The sequence below is a fragment of the Mytilus trossulus genome, chromosome 4 (genome assembly GCF_036588685.1).
Source record: "Mytilus trossulus isolate FHL-02 chromosome 4, PNRI_Mtr1.1.1.hap1, whole genome shotgun sequence".
NCBI lineage: Eukaryota > Metazoa > Mollusca > Bivalvia > Mytilida > Mytilidae > Mytilus > Mytilus trossulus.
Genome location: NC_086376.1, coordinates 42,946,578 through 42,963,069, shown reverse-complemented (window position 1 = coordinate 42,963,069; position 16,492 = coordinate 42,946,578). Strand labels below are relative to the sequence as shown.

Sequence of the window (16,492 nt, the reverse complement as noted above, 5' to 3'; positions counted from 1 at the left end):
CATTTCTAAAATCACCGCATTGGGGACTGGAGATTATAACTAAATTTTTTTTTTATGTTTTCTTCTTATTGACCGCAAACCCATTCTGAAAGGGGGCCGTCAGTTTTATAGTGCGGGATGTACAAGTACTTAATCAAACCCGCTAAGACAGTTGACTCGTGTTAAAAAATTGCCACGCTCTGCACTTTTATACGCTATGTAACAACTCTACGGGGGTCCGTTTTATGCCTATATAATGAAAATTTTCTGAAAGATTGCAATTTACTCTCCTTTCACAAATGCAGTTCAAATATACACAAGCTTATTGCATGAATTGTTATATTTATTAGTCATTAGAAACCTCAAATAAAAAAAAATGATGCATATGTTTTTTTACATCTCAATGGATAGTTTTCATTATAAAACTACATAAACTTTTTTCTGGTGAAAATTCATTTATAATATTCATATTTAGAAGAAGTTTAAAATAAAACTGTGATAATTTCATCAAAATATTTGAAATCATCGGGATTAAATAAATAATATGCCCAAAATGTTATAACATTGAATTTTAAACCTGATGCCTTTTGATAGCTTATATTCATGTGTTTCTTTGTCTAAAATGTTCTATTTATTTGTATTGTAGTCATTTATATTTAACATTGCCATTAAAGTGCGAGGTTTGGCATGCCACAAAACTAGGTTCAACCCACCATTTTATTCTTTAAAAATATCTTATATCAAGTCGGGAATATGGCCATTGTTATATCATAGTTCGTTTCTGTGTGTTTTACATTTTAACGTTGTGTCGTTTGTTTCCTCTTGTATTTGAGTGTGAATTCACATTACTATAAGACGTGTCACGGTACTTTTCTATCCCAACTTCATGTATTTGGTTTTGATGTTATATTTGTTATTCTCATTGGACTTTGTCTGATACTATTCCGTGTCTGTGTGTGTGTTACATTTTAATGTTGTGTTGTTGTTCTACTCGCATATTTAATGAATTTCCCTCAATTTTAGCAGTTTACCTCGATTTAGTTTTTTGTCGATAGATTTACGAGTTTTGAACAGCGGTATAGTACTGTTGCCCTTATGTAAGACGTCTTCACACTAAATCCTTTGTATGTTGGATGTGAATTAACTGTTAACAAAGTATAAGATGCATTATCTTTTCAATTAGTTTTAATTAGCTTTGAACTAGCTTTCAGTACTTGCAATCACTCTCAGAGCTGTACTAAGTGTCTTTTTGATTTTGGTATTTACAAGTACCCTCCCACATTCACTATGTTTGTGTAAACTTTATTTTAATGTATATCCGCCTGATGATGAGTTGAGCCTTTTCAACTGATTTGTTAGTGTGCTCTTATGTTGTACTGTAATATCATTGTGAGGGGGAGTTGAACGCCAGCAAACATGTTTAACATCGCTAGATTCTGTAGTTGCCTAGGCCTGACCCTGATCACGGGAATCTGCAATTCAGTGGTTGTCGTATGTTGATGTGTTACATATTTGATATTTTTTTTCAATGTACCTAAAAAAAGCCATTAGTTGACTTGTTTGAATTGTGTTACATTTGTCTTTTCGAGGCTTTAATAGCAAACTATGCGGTATTGGCATTAATAACTGTCTTTAATTTCCTGTTAACTAAAGTTTAAATTTTTCGAAAAACTAAGAATTTTCTTATTCCAGGCATAAATTTCCTTTTTTTTGGGAATTTGAGATCCTCAATGCTCTTCAACTTTGAAATTGTTTGGCTTTATAAATATTTTGATATGAGCGTCACTGATGAATCTTATGTAGACGAAACGCGTGTCTGGCGTACTAAATTATAATCCTGGTACCTTTGATAATTATTACTTGATTGTGTCACTAGTTTCTTTACCATCGACACTTAAAAAAATGACATAGTATTACGAAATTCAAATCGTAGAAATAAACAGTAAAACAAATTCCGATTTAAGAATAATTCAATTTGAGGACAATTTGGTTAAGTAAGTGCAGTTGTCAATATACCTGGTGATATATTGCAAGTATCCTGGTACAAATCAGTCATCTCGTCTGCATCTGAACCAGTTTTATCTGATGTTGTCCTTACAATCCCGCTGTCCTCTGTGCCAGTTTCATTTGATTTTGTTCTTACAATCTCGCTTTCCTTTGTACTAGTTTCATCTGATGTTGTCCTTGAAATCTCTCGTTCCTCTGTGCCAGTTAAATCTGATTTTGTCCTTGCAATATCACTGTCCTCTGTGTCAGTCTCATCTGATGCTGTCCTTACAATCTCACTGTTCTCTGTACCAGTTTCATCTGATGTTGTCTTTAATTCTTCCTTGGGAAATTCGTTTCTATCTTTTTTTCCCGATTCCTTTATCCCTCTTTCACTGCATTCAAACTCATTAAGAGTAAATTTGAATTCAGCAACACTTTGCTTCGCTGGAGAGAATTCTCTTCTAAAAATCGACATTTCTTTTTCATCGAACTTGTCTGCATATCTGTACCTTTGATAACTATTTAAGGCCGTCTGGTGACCTAAACATGATAATTTCTATGTCATTTGGTCTCTTGTAGAGACTGTATCAATGACACTCATATTACATCTTCCTATTACTATATATGTTTAGGAAGAGAAAAAGTTTCAAGAAAAACTATTAAAAACAGTAGGAAAATCTTGCATCAGTGCTCGTTTTGGATAAGGCTCGCAGAAATCAAGACTGCCACTGGAATGGCAGATTTAATAGAAACGGCAATATATCTTTGGCACATGCCATCTATTGACCCCCGTGAAAGAGTAATTAACGTACAAGAACACAGCATTCCTTCTACACGAGGCGCACGTGGATGCGTACTTGTGCATCACGCACAGCAAAACGGACTCCCCAACTTGCGCTACGGTTTTCGGGAAGGTAGTCCAAAGGAGACCTTTATCCAATATCTAGTTAAACTTGGGAGTCTTGAAATGTAGTTTTTAGTTACTTTTTGCTTATAATCTGATGTTCCGGGTCTTGAATTGTTTTGTTTAGGTACTTGTTTCTTATGAACTGATGTTCCTGATATTGTTCTCTTTGGATTTGTCTGTGTATATCGGTAACCTTTACTCTATATAACTGTTTGAATATTTTTTGGGGGTGTATCAGTATTTATACATACCGCCATTTTGTTACGGTGCTATGATCATTTTGTACTTTTGCATTGAAATTGGGCCAATGAACTTTATATTTAAACTGTGTTATTGCCAATTCGTGTTTTCTCTGTTGTAATAGTTAACCTTTTGTTTAAAAGGGATTTAGAATTTAAAATAATGTTGACTGTGATACATTGTACCCTAAATGTTGATATGTTGACCTTCCATGTCTGTCAGCTTTGCTCAAAATTGTTTTTAATGTAATTGAATTATGCGAGACCCTCATACAAATGAGAAGCTTAGCTACCTATACAACCAGGTTAATCTACCATTCACTACATAAGGAAATGCTTGTACCAAATGAAGAATACGACAGTTGTTATCAATTCGTTTAGTGTGTTTGAGGTCCTAGATTTTTTTTCAATTGCTAAAGAACTGTCCGTTCTCAATTTTACCTAATACTTCCTGTGTATTAATTAGCTTCCGAATCTGCGTCCTTGCTATGCATGCTGCTGATTTAATATACAGAAATACAGAATTGGTTGCCTGATAAATATTTCACATTACAATTTTTAGACTTCGAAGAACAAGCGTACATGGTTATCAAAAAGCAAAATCACAAAAATAATGAACTCAGAGGAAAATCAATTTGGAAAGTCCATAATCACATGGCAAAATCAAAACGAATCAAAAACGAATGGACAAGAACTGTCATATTCCTGACTTGGTACAGGCATTTTCAAATGTAGAAAATGGTGGATTAAACCTGGTTCTATAGCGCTAACCCTCTCACTTTAATAACAGTCTCATCAAATTCCGCTACATTTACATGATGCGTTAAATAAACAGTCACAATTAATAAAATAGTCAAAATATGGGTACATCAGTCATCATCGTATAACAATTTTAAAAGAAACAATTTAACTGGACACAAAAACATCTACTATCTACGAACACATGGATTGATTTGAGTGTCTGAGGTCAGAAAAATTATATACGTCACATAAACTTGTCGTTCAATGTGCATACAAACAATTTTAAAATTTACATAGGCAATGCACGCATAGATCTACAGGGTTAAAAAATCAAAAGAATGCAAGAATAAATTACAGAAATAGACCGAGATTCAAACTAGTCCAAAAGTTATACATAGAATTTAAGAGAACCCAAAACTTTTAAAAGGATCAATTTAACAGGACACAAATACATCTACTATCTACGAACACATGGATTGATTTGAGTGGCTGACGTCAGAAAAATTATATACGTCACATAAATTTGTCGTTCAATGTGCATACAAACAATTTTAAAATTTACATAGGCAATGTACGCATACAGGGTTAAAAAATCAAAAGTATTTAAGAATAAATTACAGAACTAGACCGAGATTCAAACTACTCCAAAAGTTATACATAGAATTTATGAGAATCCAAAACTTTTAAAAGGAACAAATTAACAGGACACAAAAACATCTACTATCTACGAACACATGAATTGATTTGAGTGTCTGACGTCAGAAAAATTATATACGTCACATAAATTTGTCGTTCAATGTGCATACAAACAATTTTTAAATTTACATAGGCAATGTACGCATAGATCTACAGGGTTAAAAAATCAAAAGAATGCAAGAATAAATTACAGAAATAGACCGAGATTCAAACTAGTCCAAAAGTTATACATAGAATTTAAGAGAACCCAAAACTTTTAAAAGGATCAATTAAACAGGACACACATACATCTACTATCTACGAACACATGGATTGATTTGAGTGGCTGACGTCAGAAAAATTATATACGTCACATAAATTTGTCGTTCAATGTGCATACAAACAATTTTAAAATTTACATAGGCAATGTACGCATACAGGGTTAAAAAATCAAAAGTATTTAAGAATAAATTACAGAACTAGACCGAGATTCAAACTACTCCAAAAGTTATACATAGAATTTATGAGAATCCAAAACTTTTAAAAGGAACAAATTAACTGGACACAAAAACATCTACTATCTACGAACACATGAATTGATTTGAGTGTCTGACGTCAGAAAAATTACATACGTCACATAAATTTGTCGTTCAATGTGCATACAAACAATTTTTAAATTTACATAGGCAATGTACGCATACAGGGTTAAACAATCAAAAGTATGTAAGAATAAATTACAAGCCACTAGACAATTGGGAGAACTATTTTTCAAAATCTAGAGTTCATGGATCTTAAAACTGTATCAAGATAAAACCGAAATTAACATTTTAACACCGAAACATCTGAAGGCTACTGGTCGAGGACCAGTTACCGTCATTTTTTGTCAGTATATTTCATTTATCTTCTTAACGTGAGAACATCTAAATCTATCCTTTGAAAATACTTTAATATTTCAATTGGTCAGTATCTAAAATTAACTAAATTTCTCAGAAATTAACTTTTAACGGCGTCCGATTTCGTACGAGATTTGAAGATGCGGAGGACCAGTTACCGTCAGCACCGAAATTGTTACAATTCTCTCTCAATGTTTGTCAGATGAGTTTAAACACGGTCTCAAACTATTCTAACAAATTGTATAGTATTGATTTTTACATTAAATGTTATGAATCAATTTGGAGATGAGCAAATATTTTTTTATCGCTGAAGCGTCGTCTTCGTTACCCAGGAGTTGTCTCTCTTTGCTTACCTCGTCAAAGTGCCTCATTTTAATTTAGCGCCCTTTTCGATGAATTGTAAACCCCGGCGTTGAACAACATGGAAAGCATGGCTGGAAGTGGAATGAAGTTGACTGACCAATTATGATGAGTCAAGATTTTACTCAAAAAGACCGCACGTTTGGTGGTGATAGTTGAGATCGACTTGAGTTGAAATCGGAACTTTCACTTTCAGACAGAGCCTCCAGTTTACATGCAGGTAATTTCACTGAAACGTAGGTCAACATTTGATTAATAGGTGACAATCAGATATTTTTCCATTTGCTATCAGTGTAGGATCCAAAACTTTTCCTAAAAGGAGAAGGGGGCTGACTGACTTAAGCGAAAGGGGGGGGGGGGGCACTCTAGAATATAGTCGTGATAGTCAATGATTCCCTATAATACATGATCCCAAAAAGAAAAGGGGGTGATCTGCCTATGGTTATGACAACCTGAAGAAGGAGCGGTTGACCTTTTGATTCTAGTGGATGACGGCAATTTCAATATTTTTACGTCAAACCCTCCCCCCCCCCCCCTTTTCAATGTGTCCTTTGAAAAGAGAAACAAGGGTTGATAGTATAAACACAACAGACAAGACCAAGAAAGATGAGTGAAGAAGTTATGGAATTTTATTGACTTGTCTTAATATTTCTGATAGTTTTCCCAACCTATTCCAGCAGCATGTCCTTTCACATTGTACATGTATATTTAATATTATAGGAAGTGCCCCCACCCTTTGTGAACCAATTCGAGGGGTCTTCATTTGCATCACATGGTTAGGTTAACTTTTTAACATATGACATGTGCTGATGTGTGTTGTGTTAGTACTTACAAATTATGCCACCTGCTGGCCCCTGAGTTAGTCCAAATAATTATGACGCCTTGGACGGCTATTTTATAAAAAAATTTCGACCAGGGAACTGAAAAAATCCAAATATAAAAATACCCTCAGAAGACGGCATGATTATCTGGACTAGCCCCTGAGTCTGAGTGTACCTAACTGTTGATGAGGCATGCTATAAATGTCCCAAATCTACCTTCAATAATGTAGCTGCATATCTGTACTAAAAATACTGTGTTAAATGTTATCACAATTACAGACAATTTTGAAATGAATGCAAGGGCTGTATATCCAGCCATGGTACAAAATGTAGTTAACTTCCATCATCAATGCTCCAGACTAAAAAATATTGATTCAATTTCAGATTATTTAAAATTTTCAAAATTGTATCTACATGTATTCATATAATACAGAAAGGTTTTGAAGTTTTCTAGACTAGAAAATACAAATTTATACTCATTATACTACCGCTTTAAAAAAAAAAAAAGGGGGGTATACTGTTTTACCTTTGTCTGTTCTTCAGTCAGTCCGTCCGTCCCATGAATATTTTTCTCAGGAACTACAATACAAGGATTTCTGAAATTTGGTTTCAGGATTTATCTAAGTCAGCTATACCTTGTGATGCGTTTTCAGATTGATCACTTGACAACTTCCAGTTTACCGAACACTTGTATGATTTTACACATGTTAGCCAAGTTGAAAATTTTCGTCAAATTTTTCTCACAAACTTCAATACAAGGATTTCTAAAATTTGGTTTCAGGATTTATATAAGTCGGCTTAACCATGTGATGTGTTTTCAGATTGATCACTCGACAACTTCCTGTTAACCGACCACTTGCATATTTTTACACTATTTATATTATCCACTTGCTGCGGGGGTATCATCAGTGAGCAGTAGCTCGCAGTTTTACTTGTTTGTACTTTAAATTGGTTAACAGAAACTAACTTATTACACACAAAAAATTGTCACCTTAATGTACCCCTCATGCATGTCTTACATTTAAGGAGGCTCCTGGGTACAAAAATTTTAGCAAAAAATTAAACCTTTATTTTTTCATTACAAATTTTATTTATTACACTATTAGTTGTTACTTTATGATATGGTACAAAAAACAACCCACAAAAATGATTTGGTTTAGCCCCAGATGACTTTAAAACTTGAAAAAGCTCCAAATTATCTCCCTTTGGTGCGAAAATGCCATTTTTTTGCCTTAAATTTGAAATATCTTTTTTAACTCATCGGTGACCCTTATTTTTTATTATTGTTTTCAAATAAGCTGTACATAAACTAAATTATTGTAAAAATTAAGCGATTTCTTATATTTTTTTATTTTTTTATTTCGATATTTCCTCTTTTTCTCCTATTAGTTCAACAGAAAAAAAGGACATTAACAAAAATGTATGCTTTTTCCAGAGGCAGATTTTAGCTTAGATGAACGGTGACCCCATTTTTTTATTTCATTTTTCTTTTAAGTATATGATAAAGTTCATTTATGAAAAAAAAAGCGAAATCCTATATTAGAAAAAAAAAATCATTTATACCCAGGAGCCCCCTTAAAGGGATATTTAAAAACATTGTCATGGAGGGTCATCTAACAGGTTGTCCTCAACCTGATTATGGTGCAATGTACATGTATTGCCTCCCTCTTGTTAAACATATTGGCTTTTATAATGATAAGCTCAATAGTTGGTCATACAATGTACATATGCTGCAGTTTAAAGTAAGATGTACTTGTACTACTAGACTTCTTGACCTTGTGATTTATTGACCTATGTACATGTATGCATGTAATACTGTAATCAAATTTGCATATTCATGTACTAGACTCTGACATTGCTCTTGTGATTTATTGACATACAAATTACATGTACATGTGTATGTTATCTGGTTTTTATGTTTAATACCTAAATACATGTACATCTATTCTATACTATTTATGTTATTGTAGCTGTGTAGTTCATCTGTGTCTGCAATATTATACATGTACATGTAATTTTGTCATATGTGTACGTCTTCCTGAAGGGATGCAACTTACCACAGCTGAAAGTTATATATGAATATGCTATGATTTTAATTTGATATGTCTGTCTAGCAGGGTTCTTAGTCTTGAATGCACAATGTTTTTGTTAGATATAGGTAGCTGTCAGTTATCTGCGAGTACTCTCGGATCTGTACCTAGTGTCTTTTTCTTGTCAGATAAAATGTACAAGTACCCGGCCATGACCAAAAAACGTCCAGCTGTATTTTTGTGCATCTGATGAGTTGAGCCTTTTTCCACTGATTTTAATAGTTTTTTCTAATGCTGTACTGTTGTACCACTGTCCCAGCTTAGGGGGAGGGTTGGGATCCTGCTATCATGTTTACCCTTGCCATATTAGGGATGTGTGTGTGTCTGTCCCAAGTCAAAAGCCTGTAATTCAGTGGTTGTCTTTTTTTTATGTGTTACATATTTGTTTTTCATTCGTTTTTTTGTACCCAAGTTAGGCTGTTGGTGACATTCAGGGTCTTCTATAGAAGACTATGTGGTATGGGCTTTGCTCATTGCTGAAGGCTTGATATTGGCAATCATACCACATCTTTCTTTTTTTTTATTCATCTGAATGTTTTTTTAGGGTCCCTAAAAGGATGAAGAATCTTCTAAATTTGAACTTGTGCAAATGTAAATATGTAGATAGACAACTACCATAAAACAAGAGACCAACAGATGAGATTATAACGAAATCTACAGGTACAATATAATATTACATATTAAGGCATAAATCTTAATATACCTTATACATGTATTGACTGTGTTTGAAAAATACACTGTTTTAGTAATTATTCTGCTCATTTTTGAGGTCGTGATTGGCAAATAAACAAATATTTAAATTTGTATTTGTTTGATTTTGGCATACTAAAACAAAGTCAATGTTCCATTTCTGCTACTGTAAACACAATTTGTTTAATCTGAGTTTGCTAGTAGACTGAAGGTTAAATACACATGTCTGCTATATCTGACATGTACAATTATTCATTAACCTGCTACCCAACACCTGACTAAAATTACCTTGGCTCGTTCAATTTTCACAAAATTTTTACATAATATTTACTTTGACCCTTTGAAAAGAATACACAAATTTCAAAAAACTTGAACTAATTGATTTCTGGGAAGAAATGGTTGAATATATTTCAGTTTGACAAACACTAGTTCGATCATTGAAAAGCTTAAAATTTCCTGAACAGTATAACATGATTAAAATGATTAACTGATTTTACAGAGTTATCTCCAGTATTTAAGGTACTACCTTAAATGAACAAAATATTATGTATATATCATTCAGACATTTTTCGATGTGAATACTATATAGCCTGACAACTGTCCATATCTTTTCAGATGATTAAAATGTTTATAAAAAGCTTTTATTAAAGTTTAAGATTATTGAAACTATCAATTTAATTATGATTCATAACATCTTCAAAAATCATTTGCTGATCTTTTACTTAAATATTGGTATATATAGTGTAAGATAATATTGTATACGTTATGCATGCATATCAAAACTTGTTATTTGTCATTACATTTGCTTTCGGATCTTTCAAAAACCACATATACTTCATTTTTTTTTGGATTAGAATATAAATGAATTTACCAATAAGTTGAATAACAGAATAATTTTGCAAATTATTATCTTTCATTAAATGATTTTGTGAACCCAGATTATTGGTCAAAACTTTTTGTCTCTACCACTTCCTAATTATTTCTTTCAGAAACAATATGAAGACGTGCAAAAAAGGAAATCTAAATCTTAAACCTTATGCCTTAATACCCAGAAAACTTTTAACTTTCTGCAGCTAACAATATACAGGTAATAATAATAAGTCTTTTACAGATGATAATTGTATTATCGAATTAAAATCAATATTGCAGCAATAAGTTTGTTATGAACAGTATTAACGCGCGTCTGGCGTACTAAATTATAATCCTGGTACCTTTGATAACTATTTAGATCTATATCAATATAATGCAATTTCGATCCAAAAAAAATTTAAAATAAATTTCAGTTCTTCAAATTATAGTCTAGAGAGATTTTAATTATATATTCCTTATTCTTCCATTGTCTCTATAATCTCCATATCGCTATCAAATAGTAAAAATTCTTCCCTTATTAAAGGGGTCTTTACTCTGGAACTTCTTTTATTTTCTACCACGTCTACAGATGATTTAGTACATGTAGCATACTGGTGGAATTCAGCAGTGATCTGTTGGTTACATTGCTGCATATTTCTTTTTTCTTCCGTCTTCTGTCTCTTCCTCTCTCTTTCCTCTTCCTTTTCGGTGTCTCTTATTTCTCTGTCTCTTTTCTTTCTCTTTCTTCTTTCTTTGCTTCCTTTAAAACTTCAGCTTCTTCCTTTTTTAGCTCACCTGGCCCGAAGGGCCAAGTGAGCTTTTCTCACCACTTGGCGTCCGTCGTCCGTCGTCGTCGTCGTCCGTCGTCGTCCGTCGTCGTCGTCGTTAACAATTTACATTTTGAACTTCTTCTAGAGAACCACTGAATGGAATGGAACCAAACATGGCATGAATGTTCCTTATGAGGTGCTGACCAAGTGTTGTTACTTTGTAGCCGATCCATCATCCAAGATGGCCGCCAGCGGGGGACTTAGTTTAACATAGGACACTATGGGAAATGCATACAAATGACTTCTTTTAGAGAACCATTGAATGGAATGAAACCAAACATGGCATGAATGTTCCTTATGAGGTGCTGACCAAGTGTTGTTACTTTGTTGCCGATCCATCATCCAAGATGGCCGCCAGCCGGGGACTTAGTTTAACATAGGACCCTATGGGAAATGCATACAAATGACTTCTTTTAGAGAACCACTGAATGGAATAAAACCAAACATAGCATGAATTATCCTAATGGGGTGCTGACCAAGTGTTGTTACTTTGTAGCCGATCCATCATCCAAGATGGCCGCCAGCGGGGGACTTAGTTTAACATAGGACCCTATGGGAAATGCATACAAATGACTTCTTCTAGAGAACCACTAAATGGAATGAAACCAAACATAGCATGAATATTCATTCCTTATGGAGTGCTGACCAAGTGTTGTTACTTTGTAGCCGATCCATTATCCAAGATGGCCACCAGCGGGGACTTAGTTTAACATAGCACCCTATTGGAAATGCATACAAATGACTTCTTTTAGTGAACCACTGAATGGAATGAAACCAAACATGGCATGAATGTTCCTTATGTGGTGCTGACCAAGTGTTGTTACTTTGTAGCCGATCCATCATCAAAGATGGCCGCCAGCAGGGGACTTAGTTTAACACAGGACCCTATGGGAAATGCATACAAATGACTTCTTTTAGAGAACCACTGAATGGAATAAAACCAAACATAGCATGAATGTTCCTTATGGGGTGCTGACCAAGTGTTGTTACTTTGTTGCTGATCCATCATCCAAGATAGCCGCCAGCCGGGGACTTAGTTTAACATAGGACCCTATGGGAAATGCATACAAATGACTTCTTTTAGAGAACCACTGAATGGAATAAAACCAAACATAGCATGAATGTTCCTTATGGGATGCTGACCAAGTGTTGTTACTTTTTAGCCGATCCATCATCCAAGATGGCCGCCAGCGGGGGACTTAGTTTAACATAGGACCCTATGGGAAATGCATACAAATGACTTCTTCTAGAGAACCACTAAATGGAATGACACCAAACATAGCATGAATGTTCCTTATGGAGTGCTGACCAAGTGTTGTTACTTTGTAGCTGATCCATTATCCAAGAAGGCAGCCAGCGGGGGACTTAGTTTAACATAGGACCCTATTGGAAATGCATACAAATCACTTCTTCTAGTGAACCACTGAATGGAATGAAACCAAACATGGCATGAATGTTTCTTATGTGGTGCTGACCAAGTGTTGTTACTTTGTAGCTGATCCATCATCCAAGATGGCCGCCAGCGTGGGACTTAGTTTAACATAGGACCCTATGGGAAATGCATACAAATGACTTCTTTTAGAGAACCACTGAATGGAATGAAATCAAACATGGCATGAATGTTCCTAATGTGGTGCTGACCAAGTGTTGTTACTTTGTAGCCGATCCATTATCCAAGATTGCCGCCAGCGGGGGACTTAGTTTAACATAGGACCCTATAAGGAAATGCATACAAATGACTTCTTTTAGAGAACCACTGAATGGAATAAAACCAAACATTGCATGAATGTTCCTTATGAGGTGCTGACCAAGTGTTGTTACTTTGTAGCTGATCCATCATCCAAGATGGCCGCCAGCAGGGAACTTAGTTTAACATAGGACCCTATGGGAAATGCATACAAATGACTTCTTTTAGAGAACCACTGAATGGAATAAAACCAAACATGGCATGAATGTTCCTTATGAGGTGCTGACCAAGTGTTGTTACTTTGTAGCCGATCCGTCATCCAAGATGGCCGCCAGTGGGGGACTTTTGAATGAAATTAAACATGTTCCTTTTCTTATAAATGAGGTTGTGTTGTCACTTTTAGCCAAATTTTATATTTTTTTATATGATTTCAAAAACCCAAGTAGAATCAGGTGAGCGATACAGGCTCTTGAGAGCCTCTAGTTCTAGCTCTTTCTGTTTTTCTTTCTTCTTTTTCTTCTGCCAACTTTACTGCCTCATCACGCTTTGACTGTAGTTTTTGAAGCATTTCATCCCCTGTTATTACCCTGGCTTCTGTTATGATTTTAGTAGAATTTTTTTTTGCTACAGATGGATTTGCTGGAGGTAACAGTACATCTGCTAAACTTCTTGGAATTAAGTTTTTTGTTACAAGCGGATTTTCAGTTGGTACATGTATGCTCATCTCTATTTCTTTAATATAGGAGATAGTGTTGCCCCAACAGTGACAAAGAATTGTTGATTCCTGGAGCTCTGTAAAAGAAAAAACTCAAGGTACAAAAATGTAACATTTAACAAAAGATTAAATAACTCAGAAGTTAATGGGCAAGCAAGAATAACACTATTAAAACTATTTATTTGTTGCTGTGTTACATTTTTTTGTATATTAACACATACGATACATACACCTTCAATTAGCATAATTACCGGATTTGTTATCACATAAGCAACATGACTGGTGCCACATGTGGAGCAGGATCTGCTTACCCTTTGGGAGCACCTGAGATCACCCCTAGTATTTGGTTGGGTTCATGTTGTTTTTTCATTTTTAGCCATGGCATTGTCAGTTGTAAGTATGGCCTAAGGCCTTAATTAATATATTGTTTGTTTTTCCCAAATCCCGGTTCTACGAAGCCAGGTGTGGGTAGGTACAATGTAGGTATGGAAACATTTTAACATTATCGGACAATCCTGCAAGCCTGAAAATCAGAAAGGAATAAAATAATATTCGATTTAGTTATGACAATAAAATTTTATTATGAGTAGCACCATTTTTGCAAGGTTTGTCGGGATTTTGGAAACAAACAATATTTTATTTCAGGCCTAATATAACAAATCAAATGAAATAAATAGTTTACCATTACTGGTGATTGTTGTTGTATCTTCATCTGTAGTTTCTTTATTTGACTTTTCAGATTTGTTGAAGTCGGCGGGCGCAAGTTGTGAATTTGGAATTATGGATCTGTCTACAGGATACATTCCAGATTTCCTGAAAGACTCTTTGACCCTTGCTATTGTTGTAGTCTGGTCAATTGCAGTGCTGCAAATAAAAATGATACTCATTACTGAAGAAAAAAGTGTAAGTTGCATGTTCTTGTCAGTGTTTATATATGTTACAGAAATTAGATTATACAGTTCATGTGAAATTGACCGTATATCACATTGTTTATGAGGTTGACAATGCATTTCAGTAGAGTTTTATTGATGACGTCAATAAAACATACATATTTGGGAAATTTTACGTCGTTCGCTCCAAATTTAAAAATGATTGTTTTTTAATACACTAAATACTTCATTTAAAACACTTATATGAGTTGCAGTATATAAAGGATAACCATACATTGTCTCGAAATATCAATTGGTTATTTGTACTCGGCTCGAAACAGGTAGAAATGCTCGGCACAGCCTCGCTTTCTACCTGTTTCTAAGCCTTGTACAAATAACATTGATATTTCGAGACAATGTATGGTTATTCTATGTGTGTGTTTCCAGTTACATACTTTTAAAAAATGAGGTCGGTAGGTGGGCAAATATTTTTTTATTTATTTTTATTTTTGAATGTCAAAATCTGGAAAAAAATGTGTGTTTACCGAAATTGTTTCCAGTATTATACACACCCCAACCGGAAGTCCACCATTTTAGATATGTTTTGTTGTAAAATAAACAGTCATGATATATTTTTAGTTAATTTTGTTGCATTCTGTTATGAATTGTTACATTTTAGCCATATCAGATACTTGTGATGGAAATTCAGATGACAGAAATCTATGAATTTAATTATTTTAATTCCCAATCCTCAAAATTTGATTGCTTGAAAATTCAGTTGTACCAAAAAAATACATAAACATATAATCCAAGCATATGTACATGTAAATACCTTAATAAAGCAGGAAACTTGGCTTTGCCTATGGTGGCACACTTGTTCAGGTTTCCCAAGGTAACTGATAATTGGTTCACTTTTTCTTTTAGAGGTCCAAAGATGGCAACATCCAGTGGCTGCAGCAGATGAGTAGTGTGAGGTGGTAAACCAATAATGTGAATGTTGTTAGCTTTGGCCTTCTCTATCAGGTCAATACTGATATGGGAATCGTGGTTATCAAAAATCAGCAGTACTGGCCTTCTTGTTCCACAGAATGGTATGAAAACTTTGTCGAACCAGTTTTCAAACAACTCGGTATCCATGTACCCGGATTCAGAGGATCCATATAACCAGTTATCTGGAACACCATCCTTAAAGCTCCTATGAGGCAGGCAACCATCAAAAATCAGAAATGAAGGGAGGACATGTCCATCCGCTGCTATGCACATGTGAACTGTAATGTGACCATGGACTAATACTTTCTGTTGGTAGCTGTGTGACCCTTTTAGTGTTAAAACTTTTTCCTTACTTTTTTCTTTACCACTGAAGCCAGACTCGTCACAGTTAAATATCTGGTTGGGTTTATTTGTTAATCCTAAAGAGTCGACTGTGTCCACTAGCAACTTGAAATATTGGTCAACCACAGTGACATTAGACATGCGTCTCCTGGCTTTGTCCTGCTGTTCTGGTAGTTTTTCCGACAATTCAGGGTGTCTGTTTAGAAGTTTGTTTACCCATTTGTTACTAGGACCTTTTTCCATATTGAATAAAGTTGATCTACCTGATTTCTCAATGATAGAAATTACGAATGCTTTTAACATTCTTCTTGTCAAAGGAAAACCTCTTTCTGCCATATACTTGACGTAGTTTATTAAAGATGTATCTTCTTCATCTGTCAGCATCTTTGAAGGTCCATTCAAATGGTTGTCATACTTTCCATTGACATGGTCTGATATGGTTGTCCTTGGTACCCCATATTCTGTAGCTGCTTTAGAAATACTTAATTTGTTTGAATTTACTGCACCAATGGCCTTATCAAGGGACTCCTGCAGGTATTGCGTTTTTTGTGGCATCCTTAAAAGTAAAGATAAATACATTTGTATATTTTGATAAAAGGTCAATGAAGGCATATATATATATATGAAGATTTAATCTACAGAATAAATTTCTAAGGACACAAGAAATATAATTGCCAATGAGAAAACTCTCCACCAAACCAGACTTTAACAATGAGCAAACCCAATTTAGATAGTAAGCAAAATAAAATAATGCTTGAATAATTATTGTCAAGTCTGCCAAAAACTCACAGAAAGCTTGGCATATGGATAGTTACAACAGTGGTGT

General features: G+C 34.5%; 1 protein-coding gene and 1 long non-coding RNA gene across 2 annotated transcripts; one reads left to right on the top strand and one right to left on the bottom strand.

Moving 5' to 3' along the window:
- The first annotated feature begins 5,879 nt into the window (after positions 1-5,879).
- Positions 5,880-10,553, top strand: LOC134713949 (uncharacterized). Its single transcript, XR_010106442.1, has 3 exons — positions 5,880-6,003; positions 9,239-9,354; positions 10,374-10,553. It is a non-coding gene; the product is annotated as an uncharacterized LOC134713949 (long non-coding RNA).
- A 3,178-nt stretch (positions 10,554-13,731) lies between these two features.
- On the bottom strand, positions 13,732-16,221 carry LOC134716626 (uncharacterized). The gene is made up of 2 exons (XM_063579635.1): positions 15,167-16,221; positions 13,732-14,329 (listed from the first exon to the last, which is right to left on the bottom strand). The coding sequence occupies exons 1-2, from the start codon at positions 16,219-16,221 to the stop codon at positions 14,113-14,115; spliced, it is 1,272 nt and encodes a 423-aa protein (XP_063435705.1). The 3' UTR covers positions 13,732-14,112.
- Positions 16,222-16,492: the final 271 nt, after the last annotated feature.